The sequence below is a fragment of the Homarus americanus genome, unplaced genomic scaffold (genome assembly GCF_018991925.1).
Source record: "Homarus americanus isolate GMGI-L3 unplaced genomic scaffold, GMGI_Hamer_2.0 scaffold30108, whole genome shotgun sequence".
In the NCBI taxonomy this organism is placed as follows: domain Eukaryota; kingdom Metazoa; phylum Arthropoda; class Malacostraca; order Decapoda; family Nephropidae; genus Homarus; species Homarus americanus.
The window spans coordinates 7,742,306-7,756,246 of NW_024748109.1; the positions used below are offsets into that span (position 1 = coordinate 7,742,306).

General features: G+C 35.8%; 1 protein-coding gene across 15 annotated transcripts in view; it reads left to right on the plus strand.

The window, feature by feature from the left end:
- LOC121880024 overlaps window positions 1-12,696 on the plus strand; it is a 70,486-nt gene extending 57,790 nt beyond the window's left edge. For 11 of the 15 annotated variants that reach the window (XM_042386978.1, XM_042386987.1, XM_042386977.1 and 8 more), the window contains 7 exons: window positions 147-244; window positions 1,257-1,401; window positions 2,041-2,707; window positions 2,931-3,055; window positions 5,721-5,822; window positions 7,545-7,707; window positions 8,463-12,696. In XM_042386978.1, the coding sequence (XP_042242912.1) occupies window positions 147-244; window positions 1,257-1,401; window positions 2,041-2,707; window positions 2,931-3,055; window positions 5,721-5,822; window positions 7,545-7,707; window positions 8,463-8,476 (1,314 nt within the window). In that variant the 3' untranslated portion in view covers window positions 8,477-12,696. Of the gene's footprint in view, window positions 1-146; window positions 245-1,256; window positions 1,402-2,040; window positions 2,708-2,930; window positions 3,056-4,198; window positions 5,055-5,720; window positions 5,823-7,544; window positions 7,708-8,462 lie in introns of those variants that run through there. The other 4 variants (XM_042386979.1, XM_042386982.1, XM_042386983.1 and 1 more) reach the window with 4 other exon arrangements.
- The last annotated feature ends 1,245 nt before the right edge of the window (window positions 12,697-13,941 follow it).

Genomic DNA, 13,941 nt, shown 5'->3' on the forward strand with positions numbered 1-13,941 from the left:
GGAAATAATTTGTACCTCCTGACACCTTTAATGTGATGTGACTTTATAGACAACAATGGTTAACTTTCTTGAACTTCACCAACTTAAGAATCTGTCTGTATTGAAGAGGTCAACATTATAGTCACATTGTTTGTTGATATTTTCAGATTCAGACCCAGGCACAGTCACTGCAACTGCCTCAGAGTTTCCTGTTCTCGGTCGACACTGAACTCAAGAGTGCTCTTCAGGCCTTCTCTGGCAAACCGTAAGTACAGTACCTTTGTTGACAGAAAATACAATAGTCAGTGGTGGAAATTATCAATCACAGAAAATACTATACTTAGACATTTAAAGCATGTATGACATTGTTGCTTGTCATGGTTTGGTTAGATATGGACTGTCATAAAAGTCTCTGTTTTGATTCTGTAATGTTCTGACCGTAGATTGTATTGTACCAGTTTTTGCTTCCTCATCTCACCATACAGTACAGTACAGTATATGAAAATGCAAATACAGTAGTTTCAAGTAATGGGATCAAAATACTTTTAAATACTGTAGTAGTCAAGGTCACAGGAACATGAAAGGTCAAAGTGTGTGAAGTGTGGCTCCTGTATCAGTGCAAATATTTTGATGAAACCTTTAAACCTGTAAAAGGATGATTATTATAATTACAGAAAGGTTAATACTATCAACAATAATATATGTCCCACAACTCTGTCATGAAGGTCAAGGTGACACCATGGGATCAAAGGTCAAAGCGAAGCATTTCCATGTGTGTTCTTTAACTTTTCAGCTTTAATAATTTTCCTATTATATTATTTTTCACTGTGGTTATTCAGATGAATTTGTTTTATTACCTTCTACTCCATAAAGTTTCACACACACATTCTTGGTCAATTTTCAATCCTGTAGAGTCATTGTAAGCAACCAGAGTGGATATTTTGATCATATTGACTGTGTTGTGTGACAAGGTATCATGTTTTAGTATATTACTCGGTTTCATATATTTTCAATCCCATTTAAATTAATGAGAATGAAGGGAGAATCTGTGTCTCCTCACTGCTCCAGCCACTCTACATTATTTACTGTAGTAGGTAAGAACTTAGACATTTTTAAAAACTCTCAATTATATCTTGGGTTACTGTTTAATCACTTCAATCTGGTAATTATTTTTTAAGCTCCATATCCTGATCAGAAAGGTGACTTGTTAAACAGTTTCCTTATATTTACACCTTTTAAAAGAATTATTTTTTTCTCTCTCTCCATGTCTTACTCAGATTGTTGGAAGTGAGCAATGATGTGCCATCAGTAGTGTCACAAGTACTGCTGACACAGTACTGCAGTGTGCTGGTCCAACGACTTCGAGACAACCACCCAGTGCTGCCGCAGACGCCCACTAAGTTGCCTCAGAGCAAAATTCCCGTGAGTTATTTTGTGACTTATGTACAGTGAAAGAATTAAAGTATTGAGGGTACGATACTTCAAGGTGATCAAGTGCTAGTAATGTATGCCTAATTTTAGTCAATACATCTAAGGTAATGGATTCTTGAGGCTTTTTTTTTCTGAACTACAAGTAAACTATTGATGTATTCGTTTTATGATATTGATACCTCTCGAATGGTACGTAAGTGTCCAGTTGAATGTGTTTACATAAGGGTTGTTCAGAGACCTACCCCATCAAGGAAGAAATGAAAATTCTCACGGTCATTTTGTATCAACAGAAGCCACCAGCTGATATAGGGATCAGCCATATATCAAGAATGTGTTTTTAATGTTTAAATTTTTTTATGGAATATAGTACAGGACCCTGCTAACTCCCCACCTCCCTTCCTCTACAGGATATTCAGGAATTGCATGATAATCTTGTGTTTAAGGGAAGTTTTATGTTTTTTCCTTTTGAAGTAATGAATTATAATCAGTCACTCGGGAAAAGTGTTATTAAAGCTGGCTAAGCAATGCCAAAAGCTCTTTTTACAATAAATTGGATAGATATCATTAGTAAGATTCAGCCATCTTAACATTGCTGCAGACAGTGTGTGCTCAATATATATAATATTTCAGATAAGTGAAGCTGGTGCTGGAAATGTGGCCACCGTATCATCTACATCTCAAGGACGACATACTCAGGAGAACACCACCGCCACACAAACAGAGTCTAGTGTGTTCTCCCTGACACCCCATCAGCACGCTAGTCTTAGTCACTCCACAGATCTGTCGCAGCGTCCCAACCATCACGGGTCTCGCACATTCAGTTTGACTTCATCTACGGGATCGTCGGTCACACATGGCTCCGCTCATTCCTCGCACCTCTCATCACATGCAGTAGCTCATCCCTCCATTCCATCATCATCACCACACCCACCTCCTCACATAACAGCTTCAGTGTTCCAGTCTTCGTCTTCGGGTGGTGGACACTGGCAGGTACCTCTGTCGGCACCTTTACCTTCACCCAATGAAAATGGAGCCAGTGTTGAAACTCTTATTGATAACTCTATCAATTCTATAAATTCCCATCCAACTTCTCAGCCTGAGTCTTGGGCTGTGAGCAGTGGAATTGGACAGGTGGCAGAGAGCCCTGCGCCAGCATCACGACCCAACTCTAGACTGACAAATAATATTGGTGCTGCAGCTGAATGGGCTGAGCCGGAGCATGAAGAAGCAATGATGGATGACAATGTTGAACCTTCATTGCCAGTACATGATTTAGCTGAGGCAGACCAATCACAAGGTATGTCTTTTTCTTCTGTGTGTCTATTAACTTGCTGTACATATTGGCTATAGAATTGGAGCATAAACTTAAAATCATTACCAACTATTTGTTCACAGACTTTTTACTTTGTGTTATTTTAGGCTTAACCTTCAAGATAATTCCTCCTGTTTCTCTTCTCATTAAAATACCTTGTAGATTATATAGACCCGGTACAGTATAAGGAATTGATTTATGTTCACAGATGCAGCAGAGGGTGACTGGGAAGACTCTCAGGCAGAGGGGATCCAGGCTGACAGTGGGGGTGCTGTAGGTAATGCCAGCCCTCAACATTCATCATGGCTGCAGGCCAGAGAAAAGTCCTCCCAGGTGAGTTATCTTCATTTTCATTCCTGCAAACTAAGAATGGTGAGTGATGTATCAATTGTGGCGTGTGTTTGACAGCGGTCATCTCTTTGTATTGGTCTCATTTATAACTAGCAATAGTTAATGTATGTAATCTGTTTTTTACTGTAGTTCATTTGTATGTAATTTTTTGCCTCTACCTAACCTGGTGATTGAGTGTACATCTCAGGAGTTGCAAACCTTTAAGTTGAAAAGAACAAGAGTTTAATTTTCTGTATCTTGGGGCTGTTTAGCAGGAGGATTTTCTCTGTTGTTCACCTCTTGAATACACCATGTTATTAAATAACCATGTGTTTGGTACAAATAAAACCCATCTGAACTTAGCTAATGCCTATGTTTTGTCTGTTTACTTAAAGTTCAGTTGTTACTTGGGAAGGCATCATATGTGGCAGGAAATTCAGTATGATTATAATGAGCTTTCAGAAAACTGTTGTAAAGTTTGTCTTTGTTGTACAGGCAGACCCTGATTTCTGAATTTTCGTAGTTACAAGGGGAAAAAATTTATCCCACTCATTGATTTATGAACGAAAACCCAGAATTTAGGGAAAAAATTCATGAGTTGTAAAGAAAATATGCAAAAATAAAGCAGATTTTTATTTTCTTATTAACTTGCTTAATTATTTAATTATTCTCTAACACTCGCAATGCTATTAACTTTCAGTTTGTTATCATTTCTTCATCCACCATATAACTCAAACTCTTTTTTTATAATGGGACTCTTCTGGGGAAATATGCATCAGTTTGTAAGAAGTTTTTCTGGAACATAACCCCCTCTTAAATCAGGGGTCTACCTGTACATTATTACCTGACAGTTTTATACTTTTAGGGTTTCCAGGTTGTCTTGTTTGTGTTAGTTTATATTAAGATGGAGGAATGGTATTTTTATATGCTATCTTTATTAAAGAAAATAAAAATCATCACTATTTGATCTGGTTCTTCAGCATTCAGTAATGTTAAATGTTCATTGGAATATTATGTATATGTGTGAGTGTTAGTCGTCTTAGATCTTATACACAACCCTAGACGTGTACATTGTTGTTTAGGTGTCAGCTATACGTTACCTAAGTGTTTGAGTCATTTTAATATCTTCTTTTATTTCTCTGACAGGTGTCCTTCAAAAGAATCGTGATATGTTTCTTCCTACCCTATCTGGCCTTGGTGTTTTTCTTGTAGAATTATATAATGACTGTGTGTAGTTGTCATCATACCTCCGAGACTGTTACATCTTGAATCACTGATTTTGGTAAAAGAACCAAATTATTGCTTTGTAGTGATGACACCAGTTTTGGTTATTGACATCTTTTTTTGTAATGTTTCTGTCTTGTCATTTAGGTTTTTGGTAGACAGCTTAGTGGCTCTCATCCAAGCTTCTCTTTATTAAGATTCTCAGACACATTCACTCTGTATCTTACCTTGAGCTTCCTCTGTGTCTACTTTCAACCCTACAAATATACTGTACACTAAATATTCATAGCCAGTATACTAGAAGGGTAGGTCATGGTGCTTCCTCTTGTGTATCCCAGACCTCACCCTTTCCCTCAGTCTCAGTAAACTAAAGAGTGGACCTTGAGTAATCCAAGGAGTAGACATCCCCTTAAACCTAAGCACATGGTTCCTGCAGCAAAGGGGTAGAATAATGCAGTACTAATCCAAAGCAACTGTGAAAGTACATAACATTGTTTGTGATTCAGAATTATTTTACCTTTCGTGTTCAAATAACATTCCCACTCACAATAATATACACTTGTAAACTGCACATTATCAAGTTAGTTATTGCTGTTTCTCATAGTTTTTTTACCTCCTTCTTTACTTTGTTCAACTTACCATCTCCATTATTTAAACATTCACCAGTTTGTTTGCTTGTTGAGATGATCTAATTCTTCTTTTCCCATGAATGTTTTCCAGTAGTTATTGAAGCAGTAGTGCTGGGAGGTATGGTGGTGTTACATAACTGATATCTTGATAAAATCACACGGGAAAAGGGAAACAACGGAGCTCCTTAGCTTTCGTCTTTATTCAAGACATCTCTGAAGATGTCTTGAATAAAGACGAAAGCTAAGGTGCTCCATTGTTTCCCTTTTCCCGTGTGATTTTATCAAGATTTATCTTATCCACGTTTTCTTTGTGGATCTTCATGAAATAACTGATATGTTCAGGGAGGATTACTTATGTCATCCTACTTGATATTCTAGCAAGACATCCACAGCATTTATAGCAACATTTATGCACACTTGGACATAACTGTTTATGGTGTAATATCTCGGGTGTTTTGTTCTTAAGACTTGATGACCAAACATTTCAGCCAAACATCAAGACAGATGAAACACAAGAAATATTCACTATTAAACAATAGAATTAACCTGGATCAGTCCTCTCATTCCATGTTTGCCTAAAGAAGTAATAACAGTATAAAAGTACACATGATTCATCAAACCAAAGTAGTGTTTGCCCAGAGTGATGGTATGGTACTGTCAAGACTTATGTCAGTACAGTACAGTAGTATTAAAAAAGTGAATGTTGCCACCCTGTGTGATTCATGTGCTAAGCGTTGTTTGTTTTGTCATTGACCATGTGCCTTCCAGTGTGTACTAACCCCTTCTGATCCTTCCCCTGAACCTGCCTCACATAGCAGATGGATGCAGAAGGCATGGTAGAGTGTGACGCAGATGCCGCAGAAGGGACCACTCGAGGGGCTGTCGGACATCACGGGTACGGAGAACACCACAAACAAGTGAGTAAAAAGTTGACTCCCAGCCTCAGAAACTTATTAGTTATTACACTATTATACTGTATAACTAATATAATTTTTTGACCATAATCTACAACATGTAACTAGAGAATTTGTTGAGTAGATCATATACTTTACTGTATGTATCTGGAATAGGATAGTTTCAGTAATAATATCTTCAAAGAATTATATCATCAAGTAGTTTTACTGTTGGATGGTATCGTATGTTAATGTACACTAACCAGGTTTAGTATTAAGTTAACTGATACACAATAAGATTATGATAAGAATTTCATGCATGACTATGATACAATAAATGGACTTCCCAAACTTTTCCCAAATTGAAGGTCATTTACATGTAATTAACAAAGTTATAAAGATGTATAATATATGATAGTGTGTAACTGTCAAAGAAATTGTCAGAGTTACAACCCAAAGTAAATAAAAAACCTTGATTGTCACTGGTCACTGAAATATGGGTCATTTTTGTCATTTTATTTTACTCCTAGGCTTCACTTGTGCTTCTAATTAATATTATTTATACTGTATATATATTATTATTTTTTTGATTTTGTTACAGATTTGTTGATTATAAATACAATAATTCTACTAACATGGACATTAGTTGATAAAGCTGTGCAGTACTAAGGTGATATGATAGCAATAAGATGGAAGTAGACTGAGAGTGAGAGGAGTTGTGTTAGGACCCAGGAATATATGATCAAGTATGTGAAGAGAGTAACAAGAGACTGGACACCCTCGGGGGGGGAAAGTGGTGTGTGAAGTGAATAGTGACTGTTACCGGTGACTAACGTGAATGACTGTGAAACTTTTAGTCGACATGGTAAGAAAGATGAAGTCATGAAGTCTTCCAGCAACATGGAGATCTTAATTATAATGAAACTACATTAATTGAAACTGTATTAACTGCATGATACAGTACTGATATGATAGAACATACTCAAACATCTTAAATATATAAATTTCATTACCTATAACCTTTACAGTGATTATTAGTAGTTGTGTGAGTGCTTTTGTGATTATCATACATTGTTCAGAATGATGTTATGTTTAATCCTATGTTTACTGCATACTCCAATACCCCTAATCCTATTTAACACAGTCCACTGCCAAAATTATACTTGGTTATGCCTACTTGGTCCTGGAGTTAGGAATGGAATATCTTAGGTACTATTTTACTGCATAGGATAGTATGTGCATTACCTCAAGTTTAGCCCTTAGTTATTTCACCTGATGATTAAGCATCCTTACACCACCAGGGGATTAGTTTAGGTTAGGTTAGAGTTGGGCTGGCCAATAGCAGGATTCAATAAGCTGTGAACCCAAGACATGACTTTTTTTCCAGGCTTCTTCTTGATGTAGTACAGGGCGGCCAGAACCACAAATATACACACACTCTTATTTTCATTCTAGATGCTGTAATACTCATAAACCACTTGATGCCACACTTTCCTGTTGTTTACATCCTGTCCTGCATCCAGGGTGCCTGTCCCCTATTATTTTAATGCATCCTTCACTACATCTATTCATCTCTTGGAACCTCTCTCTCCTCCTTCCTATTTAATCTCTGAAACATACACGCCTACTAGCAGTGCGAGTCATTTAGAAGACGGCTAGATTTTTTACGTGTAACGTCCATGAGGTGAAGGTAACTTTAAATGAGAACGTTTTTGTTTATAAAATGTAAATATAAATATCTTGCAGGGAGCAAGCAGAGAATTAGAGTTGGATGAGGTTCCCACTAAGCTACAGAGCCCCGAGGGAGGTTCACCGAGAGGGACCCCAGAGCACCAGTCAAGCGCACCACAAGGGCACCACCAGTCCACACCTTCCTCACACAGTGTGCAACCACCTCACTCTCCAGGAGGTGTGTACACTCACTCACTCACTCACTCACTAACAATTGGTAGCTTCTGTAATTTAACTGATATTTTTTACCAATCCTAATTTACTGATTGACCAAGTGAAATTTTTTTTTTAACTAGATCCTTTTGGTCTGTGAATACCAATCTGACTGACTGACAGCGGGATCTTTACTAACCGTCCACACTGAAGTAGTTTATAGCTAATTATTTTGTCACTTGTTAATGCATGACCTAAAACATTGATACACAAGGCATTTAGTGATGCTGGGCATGTGTATTGTAGTGTGGTCAGGACTCAGGTATCCTGCCGTAATTGCCTGCCTCTTTTTCTCTTATTCTTAATTTTCGTTGATATTTGTGTTTATTTAATCATCAGGTGAGTTTGATTAGGATGTCATAATCGTATTATCCTGTGAATTGAATATCTGACTTCAAAACTTCTTATGTGGGAATTGTGTTCAGTATAATGGGTATTACACACCTCAATCATAATTTTTTTCTCTTGTTTATGAGAATGGAAACATTATGGGTGAGACTGTACATTTTTTTAAGGTACCCCAAACCCAAACTGTATTTCCCATATGAAATTAACTTCACTGGTTTATGATTTGCTATTTTGTATTTAGATTTTGTGACCTGTTATTAAGTAAAGAATGTGAGAAATCATTAGTAGGAAAATGGTCTTGTTCACCACATTAGTGCTGCAAAGTTCAGCTAAAGACCAACCTGACACTAACTTTTTGTGTTTATATTTTAGGGAGTGAGGGGTGACCTAAACAGCTATATGAATGCTCTTCCATAATCTGTCACAAGAAGAAGAAAAAGTCAACAGAAAAAAGAGATGAAAATGGAAAAATAAAATCCTACAATATGGGTGATAAAATTATTTTAGTAGATGAGTCCAGTGATGAAGAAGGAAGAGCAGACCAAGCTTGTGTTGTGTCTAGTCCTGTCCTCATGTTTGGGTCCTGCCTAGTAAGCTTAATTACAGTCCTCCTGTGCAAGATGCGCAGCACAAATCATTAGGAACGGAGAGTTGAACGACGTTATCCTGCACTCGACAACCCAGCTTTGTGATAGAGATTTGTCCATTGTTGGTTTGCAAGGCTTAACATAGTATTCTCTGGTGTAGTTCTTAATATCCAATATATACCTACACTGATGATGTCTCAGTACTGTATAGTGAATAACATCATGCAGGTTCTTATTAGTAATGAAAATGTAACTTTCCATTATATTGAGCTGTTATTAACCAAATTTACACCATGGCTAACATCAAAAGGCTGTAGGCATTAGGCAATTATAATTTGATTTGTTTATTTTAATTTGGGCCCATGCCTTCCCCTCATGGTTTAATAAAATAAGACTTAAACAGTTAATATGGTTATTTGGTATAAAGATTGCAGTTAATGAAGCATTCTTAACATGACTTAACTAATATACCATATAATAAAGTGTTCCCTGTACTGTACTGTATCCAAGTGGTGGGTTCATGTGCAGTATTCCTCAAACACTTTACAGTTGCATATTTTTGGGAGGGTGGGGAGGGGGAAGAGGGATATTGCTACATGAATCCAACACAGTGTTTATGTTATTTATATACAGTTATTATATATAGCTTGAAATCAAACAGAATGATGATGGATAGGTAAAGCAAGTTCATGAAAAAAGTCAGTTGAATTATGTTACATTTGATCAATTACATGCATTATTGTGAAGAGTGAATACAAAATAATTTATGTCAGTGATTTACAAAACTAAATTCAAGAGGAAATTTTGTTGCTTTACCACTTCAAAATAGTTGTTTCATTCCAGAAAATTGTCACACACACAGGTACATATTTTGTACACAGACACAGTTTCCAAACAATGATACACATAAAAGGAGTCATCTAATTAGGCATCACAGTTGAAGGAGTTCTCAGAAGACTGCCCGGGAGAGAAGGGAGAACCTGCTCTTTATAAGGAGAGGAAACCTAATAAGGCAAGGGAGAGAAGTTTCTTTATTCTCATATTTATAATATATTAATAATTATAAACATTTCTCATAACACTAAATGCTCAACTTTTAATCACTCTGGCATCTCTTAATGTGATGCAGAGAAGACGTACCCACTACGTGTTAAGCTTCTTCCCAAAAACAGATTTCTGAGGCTGTAAATGTAACCCAGTTATTAATGTCCCTGTCCATTAGAGTAAGTGCAGAATATATTACCAGTTTGTACTTTACAAAGAAGAGGTTAAAAACAAGATTTAATTTATATGCATTCTTCTCCTTGTTTCCTAGGTTTATGTATTCACCATATTTATTAATGAAATCATGATCTGTATTTTGTTATAAAATTTAATATATAGAAGCAGGAGGAGATGGCTAATAAAGTGGGAGAAGTTGGAGTGACAGTGTCAGGACTGAACCTGTTAGAGATAAGGTTATACATCCTCACACTGCAGACTTGGAAAACATACATTCACTTGTTTTATTATTATTGGCTTAATTAAAGGGATGTGACTTACGTATTTGATAAGAGTGTCTGACAATGTTATCTTTAAACATGTGTGTTGTAACAGATGTGGATTGTTTTAAGAATTTGGATGAACTTTTTATTTCTTATTTTTAATGATATGGTGAATTAATATTGGTAAGTATGGTTTTCACCTTTAAAATTACCTCTTGCATTACAGTTATTAACAGTGTATCCTTAACCCTACGTTCAATAAGTCATTCCTCCTGGAACCCACATTTCACAGTGTGGATATGAGAATTTGAATCATTTATTAAAGTATAGTACAAGATCCTGAGTTTCAAGTCTGGTAAAATATGGCTGTTCAATATTGTTGTCTGCAGAAGTTGCACCTTGTTATTTTGGGGGACTGAACCTCTTAGTTCCTCACTCAGGATGTTACCAGTTGAATCTGCAGGACTAAAGAATAACTAGATTTTATTCCTATAAAGCTGATAATCCAATGCCTGCCATTATAGATATCAAAGTAAAGTACAGCCTCAGTTATTGAGTACAGCTTAAGATTGACCAATTTCATCCATCCCCGTATAATATAACTTGGAAGTATTCCTGAGACAATGTCCAGCACATAAGTTGGAGATTCAGTCATGGCTCCAGCATGAGTCTTTCATTTAAGCTTGAGAGCATGTTTAATGTAAGTTGGTGATGTGAAGTGTTGGAAGTACTGTACTGACTCTGTTCTCATTATCTGCATGAGTAAAGAATGTTAACTGTGTATTAGATTTCTTGTACAGAGATGGCTGTTCTCAAAATGTTTTTATAAGATTTACATATAATTTATCAGTTTAGTTTTAATGGTGAAGGGAAGACAACAAGTTATTATTTCAAAATTCATGTCAGTTTATGGATTAAAAATTAACCAGACAACAATAAGGAAAATATATTTTGAGTTGTCGTGAATTTAACCTTTGGTAGATTGTAATCTTTTGTGTCAACATGCTTATGAAATTCAGCTGTAATTTGATTTTATCTTTAACTTTTATATCAAACAATTTTAACAAGCAGTTCAACATATATGATGCACTGTCAGGCAATGCAAATACCAACAACATAGCATGGTAAGCCTAAAGATGAGGTGTATTGGTAGTACTTATAGTTTTAAGCTTATTAGCTGAGGTTGTACTGTACTCTTATGTAGCACATCCAGGATCCCTTTTGGTGGAGATTAAAGTTTGTACCCTTAGTGAACTACATGTCAGTATACTAACCAAGTGTACCCTAGCCAGTCCAAGTTGTGATTATGCTCAGAAGTATCCCTCCCATCCCCTCCCCAAACTACATGTTGTCTCGCTCCAAATTACTGGTATGTTCATTGTTTGTTAATGTTGTTAGATTGGGACCAAATATATATTAGGCTGCTGCTACCAACCCAGATGTGACTCTTTTTATTTACTATTTGCAGGAGATCAGATATGTTTAGACTGTCTACAAAATAATCCTTTATGAGAACAAACACTAACCATTATCCTAAAGTTCTTACGGTAGATGTGGTTAGATTTTGTTTGTATTCAGTGTTGTGTGCCACAGGTCACCGTGCATGCGTGCTATGATCTTAACGGCCTCGTGTATATGAAGGCAATCTATTTTGTTCTTAGAGTGTGGCATATCTAACTCTAGCAAAAACATATTGAAAGAGCCAGACCTGGATCTGTAGCCACTTCGTATGTATTGTCGACAGAAGGAGCATTAGACCAAATATATCTTGTTTATGGCTAGGGAAAGTGAGCATCACTTGTATTGGCTGTTGCTCATGTTAGTGAAAGGAAATGTACTCGACCCCAAGTTTCCAGTACAGTTCTCCAAACCTCAGACTTCTCTCTGTTAACAAGCTTTTAAAAGTGTCACTGGACTGAACCTTCTGTTACTGTTGATGTGGAGATGTGAAGTGACTCAAACTCATAAATGGGATTTTATTTTTCTTTGGTGTTTTTTTTTTTTTTTTTTTTACTGAACCCAAAAAGAATATTAAACATTAGTTTGCCAGTGATTGCTTTAAATCTTAATTTCTGGCGTAGCATTTATATACGTTATTAAATGCTGCATATATTTTATTCTGAATCATTTAAAACTATTTGGAGTATCTTGTTTGGTATGGTAAAGATGAGTGAGGTAGTTTATTTTTTCTGTGAACTGTAATTCAGTTTCTTATGGAGATAGGTAAAGGTATTTTGAGTTTGTGTATTATTTTGACCATTTGTACGGGAGGCAAGGACTCTTGAAGTACAGTATACGTTACCATTTTCTTTGGCTCAAGGTTATGGCATTTATTCATATTTATATAGTACATGCCAGTGAAGAAGTGGCAAATGTTGCTTATATTACCACTACATTATGACATAGATGTTCGTGTCTCAGTGTTTTGCTTCTCCCCATTGTGTTACAGGATTTTGATTCATTGTTAATCCCAGTACTGATCATAATGCAAAGAAAAACTATATAATGTATCAGTCTATTAAAATCAAAATAATCCCTCGAGTATTGAATATCCCTTTTTTTTTTTAGTTCATAAAATCTGTAATATTATAAATTACTCCTCATATTTGTATTTATTATTTTACTTCTTAACTTAGCATGAAGTCAGTGAATATGAAGTATTGTTGGTGAATGTGATGGATCAGGCTTCATCTGGTGTAAATGGGTTAATGTAAGTGGACAGATTATGTAAGTTTGGAATTGTTGGAGTAATATTTTTAGGTTACAGAATTGTATTGACAATATATGATTGAACCTTTGATGAATGTTTTAACCTTTATCAGTAATGGATATAATTCAATGGAAAGGCTTTAGTGTGTTCTTTAGCTTAGCTTAACTTAATTTGGTCTTTTTCATCCCTAGTTTAGCTTAAACTGTCAAAAAACCGTAAGAATGAAGAAGGAACAGAAGAGGTAAGTTAAAATCTCATTCTTTAATAACATTACTAATGAATTGTTTCAGGGTTTAAGGTGAAATTTGGCAGATCAAGTACAGTAAGTTACATTGATACAGTAGAAAAAAATCAAGACCTTTGTTTTTATTCTGTAGAAAATTTCCATTACTTAGTACGGTTCTGAAGTTGATTGTGACATCAAAGAATATTTTTAACCAGGTAGTAGGTAGTAGGCAGCTACCAAACAGGGAGGTACTACCGCTTGGGAAGATATTGGAAGCATAATGTATTGTCTAATGGTAGACCCTGCTGCCATATGGCATCACAAAAATTGTGACCAAGTCCCAGGTTGCTGATCTGACTTTCTGCCTCATTTACACACAATTGCAGGGTCTCAATTGTTTCTCTTACTATTGACAACACAACATACGTATACAGGGGTATTGTTTCTCAGTTTTGATCTTTTTTTTCATTTTTGTATTTTATGTTTTTTTTATTATTATTATTATTATTATTATTATTATTATTATTATTATTATTATTACTACTATTATTATTACTACTATTATTATTACTACTACATTTTCGCTCCACAGGCCCTGATGTGGATCAGTGACCTGTGCCCGGGTGGGCTAATCCCCGTAAAAACAAAAAAGATTAATATTACATACTATTTATAAGTCAGTGTGAGTTGCCTCATATGACCCAAGCTATTGAATGTTGTTCATCTTATTTCCTGAGAAAAATTATATGAAGGCTTCCATGTGTACATGACATTAATGTCACATTTGTGTTTACAGTCAACATCAAAGGTAGTAGACAGCCGATGTGCGTTATTTTAGTCAGTA